Raw genomic sequence first — 17,060 nt, forward strand, 5'->3', positions numbered from 1 at the left:
GTCTCTGTCGCCATGTTTACTTTGGGTGACGCCAACTCTCTTCCATTTTCCTCCGCCTCTGGTTGTCAAGAAGATGGCAGCTTCCAGGCAGGCATGAGAGGAAATACTTCTTCAAAAATCGAATGAATTTGGATTATTGCCTCCAGATAAGACCACTCACGCGCGTTTTTGCTATTTCCGCATCGAAATAAGTGAGTGAAATTCAGAAATATTTGCGCCTTTTTCGGTTTGTTATGTTTTGTTGTGGCAGACCGCCCGGCCATTTTTCTTGTGGGAGCTGTAGAACTAGGCCGATTGTCGAAAAGATGGATGCTTCCAGAGACGGCATGAAACATAATAACACTCTGTTTGTGCAGTTTCACTCCGTTTAGCTGCGTTTTAAGACCGTTGTCGCAACTACACTTGTATCAGGTAAAATATGCATGTCAGAATATAACACAATTACATTGCATTTAATTGTGAAATTCGGCGACGCTTTGACAGATGTTAGCCTTATAGCTAACGCTGTTAGCTCGGTCAAATTAGGGGGATTGACTAGCCGCTAGTGCTAACGGAGTAAAGCTAACGTTAGAATCCATTTGATTACCACGATTGGGCTTAATTTGTTTGAAAATTTCAACAATATAGTAAGTGGCCGTTGTGGCGCGGGCCCCTTATGCTGTTGCGTCTGTTAAAATAAGATTCTGTTATGTATTTAGTGTTATTAACTACATTAAAGGGACTGTAGATAATGCTATGCTCGTTAGCTACAATATGGCGACTCCCAGAGAGGCATGAAAATAGCCGACTCTTGTTCACAGGTCTAACAGTGGATTAAGTTTGTGGCGCGACCACGTGATGTTATGCTTTGTTGCCCTGCTACCTTTTAATTGTATTTGTTTTTATATTTAGTGTGTTTTGCCGCTTGTGTGGCCGGTTAGCTTTCATCTATTTTTCGTTCGCTTCCGCCATTTTTCAGAGGGGCAGTCGCGATAGCGGCGGTTTGTTTGGTTACAAGATGGCGGCTTCCATGGGTAGAATTCAATGGTTAGAAATAACTAAGACACAACTCTATGACACATTTGATGTATTTATCAGCACAGCTGCATCGTCAAACAAACAGTATAGGTTACACACCGGCAATTGTTCTCACGCTCGGTCTCCACGTTTTTCTACGCGTTTTGGATCGATTGTGTTCAATAACCAACAGCTAGCTGCTAACACAGCGAACATTAGCTGCCTTACAACGACCGCACACACAGTTGTTTAAAGTTAGCCGACGTTACGCGGCACAGGCGGTTCCTGCGGGTGACTTTCTTAAGTCGTTAACTTGTGAAGAACACAATTACTTCAGCAGTCAAGTGTAATGTTGTGTAATTATTCTCTTTGACAGAATCATGTCTGCCCCTGGCTCCGCGGTGTCTGGGACCACGGCGGCGGTTCTGCAGCCGCGGTGGAAGCGGGTCCTCGGATGGTCCGGTCCCGTTCCCCGGCCCAGGCATGGGCACCGAGCTGTTGCTATAAAAGAGCTCATGGTTGTCTTTGGCGGTGGAAACGAAGGCATTGTGGATGAATTGCATGTGTACAACACTGGTAAGACTGCTTTTTACCGCTTATTCGTCACAGCAAGCACCGTGTTTAACTTAATCAACCTGCAGATGCGAAATAACAAACAACTCTTGTTCTCACATTGAGTGTTCGACCTAAACATATGTGTTATGTCTAAAGACCAATTCGTGATGTGAGAACTGTGTAGCGTACAGGCCTCAGCAGGCCAAACAAGCCCGTGTCGAATTAAATTTGGCCCCCTCTACCGGAGAAAGGGTGTAAATGCACGTTAAAAAAGGCGGGCTAAAATAAAATGGATGATGCTGGTTGGTTTAAGGATATCCTCTGCCTCAATTTCCTGCACATACACCAATAAGGGCAGACAAATTCAGCACACTTTCTTTTTGTATCCCTATCATTAAATGCTGATTCGGGGTCATGTATAATGCTCATAGGAGGGTTGTTTCTGGGTTATTCCAGCAGTTCACATCCATGTTTAGGTCATAACATTAACTTCCTTCATAATCTGAATGACTTCATACAAGTTAGCATCAATTGTTAACTTCCATCATCACTGTTTTTATTTCTAGCAACAAACCAGTGGTTTATCCCAGCGGTCCGTGGTGATATTCCCCCTGGTTGTGCTGCATATGGTTTTGTCTGTGATGGCACCAGATTGCTGGTGTTTGGGGGAATGGTGGAGTATGGAAAGTACAGCAATGATCTCTATGAGCTACAGGTAATCCGTCTATGGAAAATAACCCACATTTTTGTCTTATATTTGCACACTAAGACAATGCAATTGTTTGATGTGTTCACTATTGTAGAGTTATATTTCAAATAGCTGTTGTTGAAACTTATTGAAATGGAGATGAATATTTTTACAATACAAACAAATCTTTTTAGTGGACCCACAGTGCACATTTTCATGGCTATAACAGTCAGTAGAGATTGTTAATGTAGAAAAAGAGTTGAAAATGATGGTCAAATATGTAGTTAATGTTATGGTGTAGCTTTTTACATAAGCGGGGGAACACGCGTATAAAACAAATTAAATCCATAATTGTTACATAAGTTACACTGTTGTAAATGTACTCTGTGCAGTTCAGCTGTATACTTTGACTCTAAGCCAAGGAACACAGTTCATTCTGTCTGTTCAATTCAGATAATTATGTTTAATGACTTGCAGTGCAAAGGTTTCATTACAATCTCATCCCACAATGTCTTACTTGAATATCTGCTAAAATAATTGTTTCTTGAATGCATCGAGATTTTTGCCTTTGCTAAGTTTCAGCAATTGGCTGATGTGATGCTAATCAGCCCAAGTTTTTCTGCTTCTTACAAGTGCCCTAAGTCGAAGTCTTTTGAATAGGGAATACGTTTTTACTTTGAGTTTATTACCGTTTCTGCTCAGACCTGATGATGATATGTTTTTTTTGTTACAGGCCAGCAGATGGGAATGGAAAAAGTTGAAAGCAAAAAATCCGAAGAACGGTCCCCCTCCTTGCCCTCGTCTTGGTCACAGTTTCTCGCTGGTTGGCAACAAGTGCTACCTGTTTGGTGGACTAGCCAATGACAGCGAAGACCCAAAAAACAACATTCCCAGGTACATACGTTTTACCGGCGTGGCCTTTTGCGGCATACGATGCTCGAGCTCCTACTTCAACGAGCTAGATTGTGACTTCTGTCTTTATTTGTCATTTTCAGATACCTGAATGATCTGTACACACTTGAGCTTCGCGCGGGCTCCAGTGTGGTTGGCTGGGATATCCCAATCACATATGGCGTTCTGCCGCCCCCTCGTGAGAGCCACACTGCTGTTGTATACACAGAAAAGACGAGCAGGAAATCCCGCCTGATAATATACGGAGGAATGAGTGGCTGTCGCCTTGGAGATCTGTGGACACTTGATATTGGTATGTTTGTACAAGTGGGCATAGAAAAATGATACCCCCTTGAGAAAGTGCTGCTATTTATATCCAATTTGACCGACGGGGGTTGCGCATCATCACACTTGGAGTACCACACTTTCAGAAAGGATTCAAAGTGTGTCAATGATGTATGAGAATAAGCCTTACACATTGGAAACAGAGTTGGAAATGATATGCAACCAGATAGTTTAATGTATCTGGTTTCATGTCAAAATACAAAAGGGCTTTTGTATAACATTCTGCTGCTGGTCATTGTCTCCAGATACCCTGACATGGAACAAACCATCAGTAAACGGGACGGCACCGCTCCCCAGAAGTCTTCACTCTGCCACCACCATCACAAACAAGTAAGACAACTTGCTCCACCGAAGCAACAACACGTCCGAACTCCCAGAAGATCGGGCTCTGCTTGCTAGCAGCAATTCACTTGCACCTCACTGATTTTCTTTTTTCTCAATTTGCAGAATGTATGTTTTTGGAGGTTGGGTTCCGTTGGTCATGGACGACGTCAAAGTGGCCACACACGAGAAGGAGTGGAAGTGCACCAACACTCTTGCCTGCCTAAATCTAGGTTTGTCTTACTCCTGTATTTATTACGCTTAGTTTCACTTGGAAGAAGTTTGCGTAAAACGTCCTTCGCTGGAGTTAATGTTTGTACCACGTGTGTGTCTGTAGACGGCATGTGTTGGGAGACGGTGTTGATGGATACGCTTGAAGACAACATCCCGAGGGCTCGTGCTGGCCACTGTGCTGTGGCCATCAATTCTAGGCTGTATGTATGGAGCGGCCGGGACGGTTATCGTAAAGCTTGGAACAACCAAGTCTGTTGTAAAGACCTCTGGTACCTGGAAACGGGTAAGTGTCGTGTAACACGGCCGTGTCATTTTAAAGGGACTTCTGTGTGTCAGCTTGTCAATTGTTAAATGTATTGTCCTTCACCTCCCCAGAGCGGCCACACTCCCCTGCCAGGGTCCAGTTAGTCCGTGCCAACACAAACTCTCTTGAGGTGAGCTGGGGTGCCGTCTCAACTGCCGACACCTACTTACTGCAGCTGCAGAAATATGACATCCCTGCGACTCCAGCTGCAGCCTCGCCAGTCATGAGTGCCAGCCCTGTGCAGCCTCCAAAGAGTCCTGCACCGGCTGCTGTAGCCCTCTCTGCTCAGAGCCTAACTCAGACAGGTATTGGAACACCCGTGACCAATGATTCCTCTTTTCCAACATGTCCCAATATATAACCTGATCTTCGGTTCCCTTGTGTTCCAGCTGTCTTGAAGGTTGCAGCTCAACAGTCTGCCACGGGCACGTCTATTGTCACAGTCCGCCCCAGCCAGCCTGGCAAATCCCCTGTCACTGTGACAACCCTCCCACCAGGTGTTCGTATGGTAGTGCCTACCCAGACCGTCCAAGGATCGGTATGACCAGCAACTTTGCACTGCTTTTTATCATATTAAAGATTATTTCCACAGTAAATATCATTATCAGATGAGTGCATGTGTCTAATAATGTGTTTTCTTGTTGTGGTTTTTTTCCAGCCAATTGGGAGTAGCCCTCAGATGAGTGGCATGGCAGCTTTGGCTGCAGCAGCTGCAGCAACACAGAAGATCCCGCCCTCTTCTGCAGGCACTATCCTCAATGTTCCTGCAGGTGCCACCATTCTCAAAACGGTAGCCATTTCCCCGGGCACGACCACAATGAAATTGGCTTCTCCGCTCATGGTACAGATCTCACTAAACATTCTCATTTCTAATATTCTGTGCATTCTGTCTGACCTTGGGACAATTCTGAAAATAAACGTTGTGTTTGTAGGTCAGCAACCCGGCCACCCGGATGCTGAAAACTGCAGCAGCCCAGGTGGGCATAGCGACTCAGTCCTCTCCCACCACCACCAGACCAATCATCACTGTGCACAAGTCTGGTGCAGTCACGGTGGCCCAGCAGGCCCAGGTGGTAACCACTGTGGTGGGAGGAGTCACCAAGACCATCACCCTGGTCAAGAGTCCACTCACCATGGGGAGCGGCGGCACTCTGGTAAGAGAGTAGGACAATGTGGAAATTCGGTAGCGCAATTTAACACTAGACCACCACTCCGAGAGCACCCGTTGGTGCTTTCACATGCGTGCTGTAAATGATAGGTTCTGTAAATAGTATATTTTCCACACGTTTTTGCATATTTATGTCTTGTCCCATGATTGTGACAACGTGTACTGAGCTTTATCCAATGGGGGAGGGAGTAATGTTGGACGACAGTGACAGTTGGTGGCTTCTCCTCGGAAAAAAAAGCAAGCATGATGTGAGTGATTTGCATTAGAGATGCACCGATCAGGTTTTTGGTGCCGATCACCGATCACTGAAATCAGTATCTGCCGATCACCGATAATACCGATCACGGTGTCGATTGAAGCATTCTATTTATTGTGTAGCATTATTGCCGAGGACTATGAGGAAATACATATATAAAGCAACTCAAACATTAAAGAAATTACCAATTTCTTTAAACATTTAGGACTTTTACTTTGAAAAATGTCCTAATTGATACATTAAAATTGTTTGATTGCTATTGTAGGGGATTTCAGATATGTATGGAACACATCTGCATCATTCATTTCCTGGAACTCTTGGGGAAATCTATTTACAGGACTTTTCTTAACATAGAAAAGTCTGACTTATTTTTATAAACTCTTCCTTGGTTCAGTAATTTTTTTTTAATGTTACCAACATTTAAGCTAAATCTCAGAAACATTCTATAAAGATACAAAATCAGTTAATTGTTTACTTTTATATGTTAGTGTATGATTTGTCGACATCTTATTTTGATAAACGGATGTTGTTTCACGTGGTTCTTTCCGCTAACTTTATCAAAACCCTCGCTCGCTCCCGATAGAATGCGTTTACCGTCAACATCAGTCTCTAGGGGCAGACATGTGAGAGTCGGCTGAGTCGACCCAGAGATTCAACTCGGGGGACGGGGGCGCCGCTCGGTGGTGAGGATCCCCTCGTGGACCTCTCACTCTGCGGCCCTCGCCGGGCGCATCGTCTCCGTTGCGATGCGCGGCGATTGAAACGTCTCTGATAGTTCTCGCAGATGTTCCGTCATCTGATCGGCCGTTTTGAGAACGCCGATCAAAACCGATAATGGGAATATCGACCGATATGGATCGGCGCCGATCAGATCGGTGCATCCCTAATTTGCATGACTGTTGGTCAGTTAGGCCTGGAGTGATTTGTAGAGACACCAGTGTTCCAGCTTCCCACTGAACGCCCTGTGCTGTCCAATGTTTCCTGGCCACTCGTGAACCTGTGTCTCTCTCTTATGTTGGCAGATCTCCAACCTTGGCAAGATGATGTCTGTGGTACAAACCAAGCCATTGCAGACAGCCCTCACAGGCCAGGGTTCCCATAACCCTCTCGCGCAGCTCATACAGGTCAGCTATATGCGTGAGTGCTGGAAGAAAAAAAAAAACTAACAGGAGGTAGCTTAAAACTCCTGAGACGGGCAACGGACGTCTTTCCCCAAATGGTTTGCATAACTTGTGCCCGTCTCCCCCAGTCAAAGGGTCCCCTCCCAGCCGGCACCATCCTGAAGCTGGTGACCTCCGCCGATGGCAAGCCCACGACCATCATCACCACCTCCCAGGCTGGAGGCGCAGGAAATAAGCCCACTATCCTCAACATCAGCAGCGTGTCTCCGACCACCACTAAGCAGGGCACCACCATTATCAAGACGATCCCCATGTCCGCCATCATGGGCCAGGCAGGAGCTGCAGGCCTAAACTCACGCAAGTTCACGTTCCTTCTGACATAACACAACGGCCTGCACGTTTATGACCGAGATCAGTACAAACAAAAGACGGGGGGGTTGAAGCAAAAGGTTCATATGCTTCTTGCCGTTTGTTGTCATCTGGTTGGATTTTCAGCTGAGCTGTGGTTGCATGACACAACAGAAGTAGGGATGTAATCTGGCAATCGGTTCTCGATGTAAACTAACCACGGTCTGGTATTGGGATAGTGTATCTTGAGTCGGCATAATCGGATGTAAATTAACATGAGGCATGCACGCTTTGGTCGTTGCAGGTGTGACAAGCAGTGGCATGAAAACGCCAATCACAATCCTCACCACCAAGATGATGACCTCTGGAACTCCTGGTAAAATTATCACTGCCATGCCCAAACTGGTCACTGCAGCCGGCCAACAGGGGATCACACAGGTAATCTGGCTGTTTGCCGGCAGAAGTTCTTCTAGCCGTTGTCGTTCATGTTGCACATGAGGAGACTGATCCTGAATTCTGTGTTTTCTAGGTGGTTTTGAAGGGTGCTCACGGGCAACCTGGAACGATTTTGCGCACCGTGCCTATGAGCACAGTCGGTGGCGTTCGACTTGTCCAACCAATGACCGTATCTGCTGTTAAGGCCACTGTCACCACCACGGTTGTCAAGAGGACTACGGGTATGAATGATTGTTCTTGTGATTTATTATTGGATTGCATTAATATGTTGTTCTTTGTACAATGTTCTTTGACCCCTTTAGGTTTTCATCTTTCTTTTAATGCCACTTCTCTTTCTTCCAGGTGTCGCCACTCTCGGGACGGTCACTGGCACGGTCTCCTCGAGCCTCGCCGGAGCCGCGGTGGACAGTTCCAACGCCTCTCTCGTCACCCCCATCACCACCCTGGGAACCATCGCTACCCTGTCCAGCCAGGTCATCAGCCCAGCTGCCATCACCGTTTCAGTTGCTCAGACCAACCTGACTGCTGCCACCACATTGCCCTCCTCCACCATGACGGTGCAAGTAAGACCCTGCAGATTGTTGTCCCATCGGTTGTGTGTCGCAGTGTAATCATCGTGGCGGCACTGCGTTAAAGGGTGGGTTGTGCTAATGCTCATTTCTGTTACTATACAGCAATGGCAATGCTACTGCTTTTAAAAACCGTTGGATAAGAGTTCGGGAGAGGGTATAAGAGGGCTTCCTTTTGAGCTGTATGACTCGCAGATAACTTAAATTGATTCACTGTCTCCCGCTTAGAACCAGCCCACCCAGGTGACTCTGATCACAACTCCCAGTGGTGTAGAAGCTCAACCAGTGCAGGATCTACCGGTGTCCATCCTGGCTTCACCGACCTCCGAGCAGCCCAGCTCCACTGATGCCGGAGCAGCCGGAGAAAGCTCTGGGACCGTCACCCTGGTCTGCTCCAACCCGCCGTGCGAGACCCACGAGACGGGAACCACCAACACAGCCACCACCTCCTCCGCCGCGATGGGAGCAGGACAGGTCTGTTCCAACCCGCCGTGCGAGACCCACGAAACGGTCACCACCAACACGGCCACCACCTCCTCCGCCGCGATGGGAGCAGGACAGGTCTGCTCCAACCCGCCGTGCGAGACCCACGAAACGGGCACCACCAACACGGCCACGACCGCGTCGTCAAACATGTCTGCGCCGCGCGTGTGCTCTAACCCGCCGTGCGAGACCCACGAAACCGGGACGACTAACACGCCCACCACGGCGTCGGCCAACATGGGCGGAAACCAGCAGCTGTGCTCCAACCCGCCGTGCGAGACCCACGAGACGGGAACCACCAACACGGCCACCACCTCCTCCGCCGCGATGGGAGCAGGACAGGTCTGTTCTAACCCGCCGTGCGAGACCCACGTGACGGCCACCACCAACACGGCCACCCAGTCGTCCTCCGCCGCCATGAACGCAGGCCAGACGAGCACCACGCAGAGGGCGTCCTCCAACTCGCGCTGTGAAACACACGAGACGGGGACCACCAACACCCCGTCCACAGCCACCTCCAGCATGGGCAGCGACCAGACCAACACGGCAACGGGCCAAGTCCAGAGGGTGTGCTCCAACCCGCCCTGTGAAACGCACGAAACTGGGACCACCAACACGGCCACCACTGCCACCTGCAGCATGGAGACCGGCGAAGGCACGAGTACACCCAACGTCTATTGACTTTTAATTGTGAAATAAATGCATTGGGCGCAAGTCTAACTTGAATGATGCGTTTGTGTCCGTCAGGCGCCCAGCAGACAGAGGAGGGGGCAGAAGTTACCACCAGCCCAGAAGAGGCCGCCACCACCACAACCGCTGCTGCTGCAGTAGTAGCAGCACCAGCAGCACCAGCAGCAGCAGCAGCACCAGCAGCAGCAGCAGCACCAGCAGCAGCAGCAGCACCAGCAGCAGCACCAGCAGCACCAGCAGCACCAGCAGCACCAGCACCAGCAGCAGCACCAGCAGCAGCAGCAGCACCAGCAGCTGGCATGGTTACCACGGTTCAGGGCAGGGCCATCACAACCGTCACTCAGTCCACACCGGCCCCCGGACCCTCTGTACCTGTAAGAAATGCACTAATACACCGGCAAAATGAACACGCGATCTAACCACCGCTGCTAAGTCCTGGTACTGTCAGCCGATGTCTTCCTGAAACATAATTTCCCATCGCAACCAATCTGTATGTTTTTCTAAATTTTTTTTTAACAACTTTTTTTTCTCTCTAGTCGATCTCGTCAATCACAGAGGCCGCCGCCACCGCCGCCGCCACCGCCGGCTCCACGGAGGAGCCCATGCAGACTGAGGAAACGGCATCAGCGGAAGCTGCAGAGGAAGCAGTTACCGCTATGGAAACGCAAGCAGAGGTGGATAACCGTGTGATGTCACCACAATGCCGGTGTTCGCTTGAAGTGCATCCAATCGGAAGAGTCATCGAGTGCATATATGACCCGTCATGTGTTCTCCCAGGGAGGAGCCGCAGCCGCAGCCGCAGCTACAGCCTTGAATCTACCCTCGGAGCTGATGTCTGAGGGTCAGGGTGCCACGCTCATGGTGACGGGGCTGTCGGAGGAGGAGCTAGCTGTGACCGCGGCAGCCGAGGCCGCCGCTCAGGCAGCCGAGGCCGCCGCTCAGGCAGCGGCCATCGAAGAAGCCCAAGCCCTCGCTATCCAGGCCGTCCTCCAGGCGGCCCAGCAAGCAGTATTGAGTGAGTTCAGCCGTAGCGCAGTCGGATCTCTCTCTCTTTTGAAATGTCGTGTCATAGATTAAGAGCTTTCTAGTAAAGTGAGGAAAGGGCATGGGAGGATTCATGTATTCATCCCCGTCGATGTCTGAATTCTTCCACCATCTTCTCTGTTTCGTAGATGAGAGCACTGGAGAGAGCCAGCAGCCCACCAGCATCCCCATCATGTTGACCCAGCAGGAGCTCGCTGCGCTGGTCCATCAGCAGCAGCAGCTGCAGCTGCAGGAGGCTCAGGCTGCCGCGCAGCAGGCCTCCGTGGACACCAGCGTGCCCACCGAGGGCCTCGCCCCCGCCGACAGCCTCAACGACCCCTCCGTGGAGAGCAACGGGCACAATGAGATGGCCGCGGCCGTCACCAGTGCCGTGGCGTCACTGCTGCCACGTCCCACAGCTGAGAGTAAGAGTCATTGCTTCTTTTCTTTCTCTCTTTCTTTTTGGGAGGGGGCGGAGAGCTACTTTGGATGTCTTTTTAAACTCAATACTGACTGTTCCTTCTCACTCCACAGCACTTGCTCCATCGAGCACATTCGCACCCTCTGTATCGGTGGCGACTCCAGCCAAGCCGCAGGCAGCAGCCGCTCTAGCGGACGTCGCCAACGGGATCGAGGGAGAGGTGCGCTATTGGGCGACATCCGGCTGGGCCAGCTTAGTCAAACGGAGGAGAGATGTAACCGTTTGCCTTGTTTCTTTTTCTTACAGAAGCAAGCCCCTCAGCCGACCCCAGTGAAGCCTGTTGCGAAAAAAGAGAACCAGTGGTTTGATGTTGGAATAGTTAAAGTGACCAACATGGTGGTCACCCACTTCTACATGCCGGGAGACAATTCTCAAGGAGATGTGAGTTTCCCAGGAGGCTCCTTGTCATGCTTCGATGACTTGGCGTCGGAGTGCTCGGTGCATCTCTGACCTCCTCCCGTGTTTCCGTTTCGCCAGGATGACACTGGCGCCATGCCGGACTACGGACAGATGAAGAAAATGGAGCTGCAGCCCGGCACGGCTTACAAGTTCCGCGTGGCTGGGATCAACGCTTGCGGTCGCGGCGCTTACTCTGAGATATCTGCTTTCAAGACTTGCCTACCTGGCTTCCCCGGGGCACCTTGTGCCATCAAAATCAGCAAGGTAAACAAAGCTCTCCTCGCGTCGTTGTGGCTTTGACGCACTGGTGTGTGTGAATGGCACCGGCTGTTCTCCGGAGCCATGCTAATCGTCCGCTGTCCCTACGCAGAGCCCAGACGGCGCCCACTTGACCTGGGAGCCGCCCTCGGTGACGTCGGGCAAGATCATCGAGTACTCCGTGTACCTGGCCATCCAGAGCAACCAGACGGCCGAGGCCAAGGCCTCCACCCCGGCCCAGCTGGCCTTCATGCGCGTGTACTGTGGGCCCAACCCCTCTTGCCTGGTGCAGTCGTCCAGCCTCTCCAACGCCCACATCGACTACACCACCAAGCCGGCCATCATCTTCCGCATTGCTGCCCGCAATGAGAAGGGCTACGGCCCCGCCACCCAAGTCCGGTGGCTGCAAGGTGAGCACGCCAACTAATTCTCAGACGCCGTTTAGATTTTTTGTTCTCGTCGTTCGATGCGTTTCACATGTTTGTTTTTTGTTGTTGTTGCTTTTGTAGAATCTGGCAAAGATGCCGCCTCTGCAAAACCGGCCGCCAAAAGACCCGGCACCTCCCCCGATACGTGAGTACAGTGTCGACACACGGGCTCAACGTTGAGACGGCGCCGATGAATAAAACATGCGATACTTATTATTTTGTGCGTGCGTGTGTTTGTGCTCTTGCAGTAAGGTTGCTGGTCCAAAGAAGGCGAGGACGGACCAGTGAGGTTGCCCAGAGCCCCCCGACCCCTCCCCCCTGTCTTTTGTCCTTTTTCCACTCGCTGTCCTTTTTATCAGGAAGACTGACCTTCACTCCGCCTCCTCATCATCCTCATCCTAATCTCATCCTCCACCCTTCAAGTCTCAGATCAAGACGGAAATGGAGGCAGAACAAGCGTATGAAGCCGAGATGAAAGTCAATCTGAGAGATGTTTCTGTAGATAAAAACCCTCCTTCCTCCTCGTTCTGTTGGTTGTACTATTTCTAGAGGAACACAAACTTAGAAGCACATTATCTTTTTCAGTCACATCCCCCTCCCATCGTTTAACATCTATTTTTGGCTTGTTTCGGTAGTTTTAAGCAGCGTAGAGAAGAAGATCGTTCACAAACTGGGAGCCGGCCTGAGCTCATTGTTACCTTTTCGTTTTTGTCTTTTTGTTTTGTGAATCCTGGGGGGATGTAGAGAGAGACTACACGAAATGATGTACAGTGTTGGAAGAAGAAGAAAAAAGCTGTGGAGGCATTAGTTTAGATAAGAGGAAAAAAATCGGTATGGATACAAATAAAGCACTTGTCCTCAACGACAGAGGACATCATTCTTTTTCCCTTTTCTTTTTTTTTGGGTCAAAAACTAATTTTGCTTCATCGAGAACCAAGTCTGTATTCATCGTGCTGGACTCCGGTCTCCTGTAAATGTCATCACTGCGCTTTTTACCCCCAAGAGGAGGACTGGTGGCCGACACTTCAAAGTGGACAGAAAAAAAGAAGAAAAAAATGTCAGATTTGTAGAGAATGAATGACGGACTTTGCTAGGACTGAGACTTGCAACACACACACACACACTCGCATTCAAAAAAAACTTCAAAATCTTCCCAAAAAATTAGCAAGCAATGATGCAGAAGATCTTTTGTGTAGTTTATTTTTGTATTTTTTAAGCTTTTTTTTCTTCTTCTCCTTCTGTGTGTCTGTATGTCGTGTGCATTTTAAACAAAAAAACCCATCACTTTTTTTAACAGTTGTTCATCCCCATAGTTTGTGTTCGTGGGAAGATCGGCGGCTGTGTTGCGGTCGCCACTCTATTTTTAAAGAAAAGATGACTCTTCGTTCAGTTGGTTGTATGTTCGTGTTCACGGATGGTGACGAAAAAGAGAGACTTTTTGCATTTGTTCCATCGTAGAACCCACGGAGGTTATAGGACTGAAGGGAACTTTGAAGTGGACCCAGGGAGAGTTTTTACTTTGTTTACTTCTCAATGCTTGTGTTGCTTTTGTTTGCCAAACATGGAATTTCACGGGGTACGATGGAAGAAAAAACAAACGTCAGATCTTTTTTTTTCGTACCTCGCCCCGCCCCCCTCCTGCCCAAATATCCAGATCAGTTGTCCCATGCTTTTTTTTTTTTTTTATGCTCACCTCTTTAATTCTTTTTGTGGAAAATGGCAAATTATATTAGTCGACAAATTTTTCCCCCTATCCTATTTGATGTATGTGAATCCATTTAATAAATTTTAATTTGTTGTCCTTCCACGACTGTATTTCAGACTACGGGTGGTGTGCAGTTTACTGTGATGTGTCGGCCCGTATGTCTTGGAATGGGGACGTCTCGGGAAGAAAAGCTTACAGAGCTGGAGTGTACTCACTTTGTAAATTAGTTCGTTCATAGAGCAAGAATAAAACAAACAAAAACAACATCTTGGCCTTTTATATACCTGTAACAAACTGTTTTTACATGTTGGTCATCTCTTGATTGCCTTTTTGTGTCTTTACTTATAAAAGAAGCATATATATATATATACATATAAATATATATAGTCTCCCTGATGGTTCTAATTTGCGTCTGTCGAGCTGATTCACTGTAGGAGTCTGAATCACTGCTAGTTTCATTACAGTATATGAAGTTGTACAGGGAGGAGGTTTCTGGACACGAGTGTGTATCTACTTTGTAAGGGCGGTTTCAGTTGTCACGGTTACGGCCAGGAAGAGGCGAGGTTTTTTCTTTTCTTTCGCTCGCTGCCTTTTTCCCTCCGGCCGGTCGCCTTTTTTGGTTTTCATGTTTTGTGGTTCCCTCCCTCTCCGATTTCTTACTTCGAAGCGAGCTTTCTCTTCATATGCATTCATCGTGTGTGTGTGTGTGTGTGTGTCGGTGTGTCTGTTGAACAAAACTAGACATGCATGCAAAAAGCAGTGTAGTTTTTAGTAGTGATGCCTTAAGTTAGACCATAAGCTGAAGGTTCTCCAAACAAAAAAAACAGACAAAAAAAAGCATTTACTGACTTTGTTCCCCTCTCTCTCTCTCCACGTGGTATACAATTGTGTCCTTTCCTTCCACAGTACCTTTTGCTGGGTCACTATTTTTGCACCCTCGTTAGATAGGTCATCATCAGCAGTGCCGAGGTCTCTGAACTTTCCCTCCCCGACTCGGGACGAGTGCTCTCAGCACTCGCAGGTGTTGCGAGTTTCTCTCGGCTGTTTGCAGGTTATCTGGAAATGTCCTGTATTTTCCAATGTGTGTTTTTTGTACTGTAGGGAGTAATGTATCTTTTATCATCAAAAAATAAACATGTTAAACATAAATCAAAAATAAAGAGGTGCATCTTTCTTTTCCTATTTCTTTCTTCGTGAAAAGCGTCGCGGTTCACCTGTCGTAAGCCGCCCCGAGCGGCGCCCAGGAACGGCCTCTCCACGTCCAGGCCGTCTCTCGCGCTCCCCTCGAAGTATTCTGCTCCCACCTCCTCGCACCACCGCAGGGCCGCGCTGGCCGACACCTGCGGCACGTGAAATAATCAAATAGAATAATAAGAACTTGACTATAATAAAAGCTGTAAATGACAGGTGCCATATTTGCCCTGTCATTTACTGTAAATGAATGTATTTGGGAGTCTCCCACATTGCCATAATCTTACAGCATGTGAAGTATACATTACTTTCATAACAACCATGAATCTAAAATGGCAAAAAACTGATACGGTGCAACTTATTGTTTCCTTAAATATATTTAAATGTGAATGAAAACTCCCTATGCTATACACATCAATCACAGTAACAGACTGACTACCTAATCAAAATGTAAAATGCTTTAACTCACTGTAGTTGATTTTGTAATCGATTATTACCAAGATTTTAAATGCTTTTTACTTTCCGTGTCTTCTACTCTTCAATTACATTCTAGAAGCCAGATATTACAGCCCACATTTGGGGAAAGCTGCTTTCTACTTGTGTTTGTAACGGAACAGTCATAAAGACGTAAAGGCCACTGAGTTAGTTATATTATATGCATTTATTTTTTTAAAGGATGATTACCGGGCTGCAAACCTTATTTTCATTATTCCTCAATCTGCCAACTATTTCCTCAATTAATCTCATGAAAGCCAGTTTGATTATTTTTAAATCCCTGCCACGAAAGAGTATGATACAATTGAATTTGTTTAAATATTGTTGCTTTTATCACCTTTCAAAATACACCCTTTAATCCCCCCCCTCCCCTCTCGTTTCCTTTCCCCTATTGCACTCCTTGAACCCTCGTCCGCACACCGGCTGACCTCTCGGTTGCTCAGGTCGGTTTTGTTGCCCAGCACGATGAAGGGGAAGTGTTCTGGCTCCTGAGGATCTCCCTGGACCAGGAACTCCATCCTCCACTCCTGCAGAGCGGAGAAACTGGCCGCGGAAGTGACGTCGAACACCAGCACGCAGCAGTGGGCCCCCCGGTACAGAAGAGTGCCCAGAGACTGGAACCTCTCGGTGCCCGCCGTGTCCCAGATCTGAGAGGAGGTTAGTGAACGCCCGCGTTACAGCATCAGCACGTGATGGACAGGTGATGGACAGGTGGAGCTACCTGAAGGTTGACCGCGTCCCCGTCTATGTTGATGGTCTTGTCGAGGAAGTCCGTCCCCACCGTGGCCCGGTACATGTTGGTGAAGCGGTGATTCACGTACCTGTTCAGGAAGGAGGATTTTCCCACCCTGTGTCAACACATACGTATACCAGCTCAAATCTTTCCTCATTACTCACAAAGACATTTAGGATACATATAGACACAGGTTTCACCTTTTTATTTCATTGCTTTGGACATTTTTTTCTTCAGATTTTCTTGTCAGTATAGTTTACTAATTAAAAAAGTTTAAATACCTCTACTATATTCATAAAACACAGTACTTTTTTAAAGAATATATAATATATACATGTTGTATTATTATATGTTTAGCAATTACATAAACCACAACACTGTGTTTACACCCACATGTCTGTGTCTTAAAGGAATAAGTGAAAGTAAAACTGCTGAAGTGAGTGCAGCGAATAATAATAGAAAGTTTACAGCAGGGGACATTAGATTATAAAAATAAAGGTTAGTCGACGTTACCCGGAGTTTCCTATCAGGATTATTTTCAGGGTCATCGGATTTTTTCTGTCGTTCATGTTCACGTCAATTTGGCTGTAGTCTGCACTGGAGCTTCACCTGCTGGCCGCCTTCAGGAGCGCCTGGGAATAATGGCTGCTTTGAGTCAGGATGTCACATCGGAGGGTTTCAAAGCCCAAGAATCAGATTATGGTTGGGAAATAAATAAATAAAACCCCGACACTTGTCGCCTAAAATTCCTACACGTCTGAGTATTTTTTTTTGCATCAAATTGAATTGAATGTCCACGATATGTCGTTGTTTGTAGAACGTACGTAATGCACTTTTAATTGAACATGTTCATGGAGCAAAAGTAGCATTTTAAGGGCAAATTATCCCAATATTGAAGAGGGAAAAGTGTACAAGTACCCAA

The 17,060-nt window shown here is 47.7% G+C and overlaps 2 protein-coding genes across 3 annotated transcripts; one reads left to right on the plus strand and one right to left on the minus strand.

Annotated features, from left to right (window-relative positions):
- The first annotated feature begins 90 nt into the window (after window positions 1-90).
- Window positions 91-13,815, plus strand: hcfc1a (host cell factor C1a). Its single transcript, XM_056437373.1, has 28 exons — window positions 91-191; window positions 1,373-1,572; window positions 2,118-2,266; window positions 2,973-3,133; window positions 3,235-3,443; window positions 3,721-3,805; window positions 3,923-4,029; window positions 4,134-4,313; window positions 4,406-4,639; window positions 4,724-4,872; window positions 4,993-5,175; window positions 5,267-5,488; window positions 6,781-6,882; window positions 7,008-7,236; window positions 7,532-7,665; window positions 7,757-7,904; window positions 8,026-8,246; window positions 8,481-9,390; window positions 9,483-9,799; window positions 9,962-10,099; window positions 10,203-10,440; window positions 10,598-10,873; window positions 10,983-11,089; window positions 11,176-11,310; window positions 11,407-11,592; window positions 11,699-11,996; window positions 12,096-12,159; window positions 12,263-13,815. Exons 2-28 carry the CDS (start codon window positions 1,377-1,379, stop codon window positions 12,300-12,302), a joined length of 5,418 nt encoding a protein of 1,805 aa, XP_056293348.1. The 5' UTR covers window positions 91-191; window positions 1,373-1,376; the 3' UTR covers window positions 12,303-13,815.
- Window positions 13,816-14,440: 625 nt separating this feature from the next.
- On the minus strand, window positions 14,441-16,735 carry si:dkey-13a21.4 (uncharacterized protein LOC494576 homolog). 2 transcript variants are annotated; one of them, XM_056437374.1, is made up of 5 exons: window positions 16,652-16,735; window positions 16,127-16,253; window positions 15,834-16,052; window positions 14,934-15,059; window positions 14,441-14,814 (listed from the first exon to the last, which is right to left on the minus strand). In XM_056437374.1, exons 1-5 carry the CDS (start codon window positions 16,705-16,707, stop codon window positions 14,728-14,730), a joined length of 615 nt encoding a protein of 204 aa, XP_056293349.1. In that variant the 5' UTR covers window positions 16,708-16,735; the 3' UTR covers window positions 14,441-14,727. The 2 variants fall into 2 exon arrangements, with proteins under 2 accessions (XP_056293349.1, XP_056293350.1); XM_056437375.1 differs by having other exon boundaries at window positions 16,127-16,226; window positions 16,652-16,733.
- Between the last annotated feature and the right edge of the window lie 325 nt (window positions 16,736-17,060).

The sequence above is a fragment of the Pseudoliparis swirei genome, chromosome 18 (assembly GCF_029220125.1).
Source record: "Pseudoliparis swirei isolate HS2019 ecotype Mariana Trench chromosome 18, NWPU_hadal_v1, whole genome shotgun sequence".
In the NCBI taxonomy this organism is placed as follows: domain Eukaryota; kingdom Metazoa; phylum Chordata; class Actinopteri; order Perciformes; family Liparidae; genus Pseudoliparis; species Pseudoliparis swirei.

Bases quoted from the DNA above. Each gene is read 5' to 3' on its own strand.
- si:dkey-13a21.4 (XM_056437374.1), bottom strand. From the start codon at position 16,707: ATGAACGACAGAAAAAATCCGATGACCCTGAAAATAATCCTGATAGGA. The intron at 15,060-15,833 runs GTCAGCCGGTGT...CACGTGCCGCAG, and splicing joins CCGACCTGAGCAACCGAGAG to GTGTCGGCCAGCGCGGCCCT. The intron at 14,815-14,933 runs GTGAACCGCGAC...TACTCCCTACAG, and splicing joins CTCGGGGCGGCTTACGACAG to TACAAAAAACACACATTGGA.
- hcfc1a (XM_056437373.1), top strand. From the start codon at position 1,377: ATGTCTGCCCCTGGCTCCGCGGTGTCTGGGACCACGGCGGCGGTTCTG. The intron at 5,176-5,266 runs GTACAGATCTCA...TTGTGTTTGTAG, and splicing joins AATTGGCTTCTCCGCTCATG to GTCAGCAACCCGGCCACCCG. The intron at 9,800-9,961 runs GTAAGAAATGCA...TTTTCTCTCTAG, and splicing joins CCCCCGGACCCTCTGTACCT to TCGATCTCGTCAATCACAGA.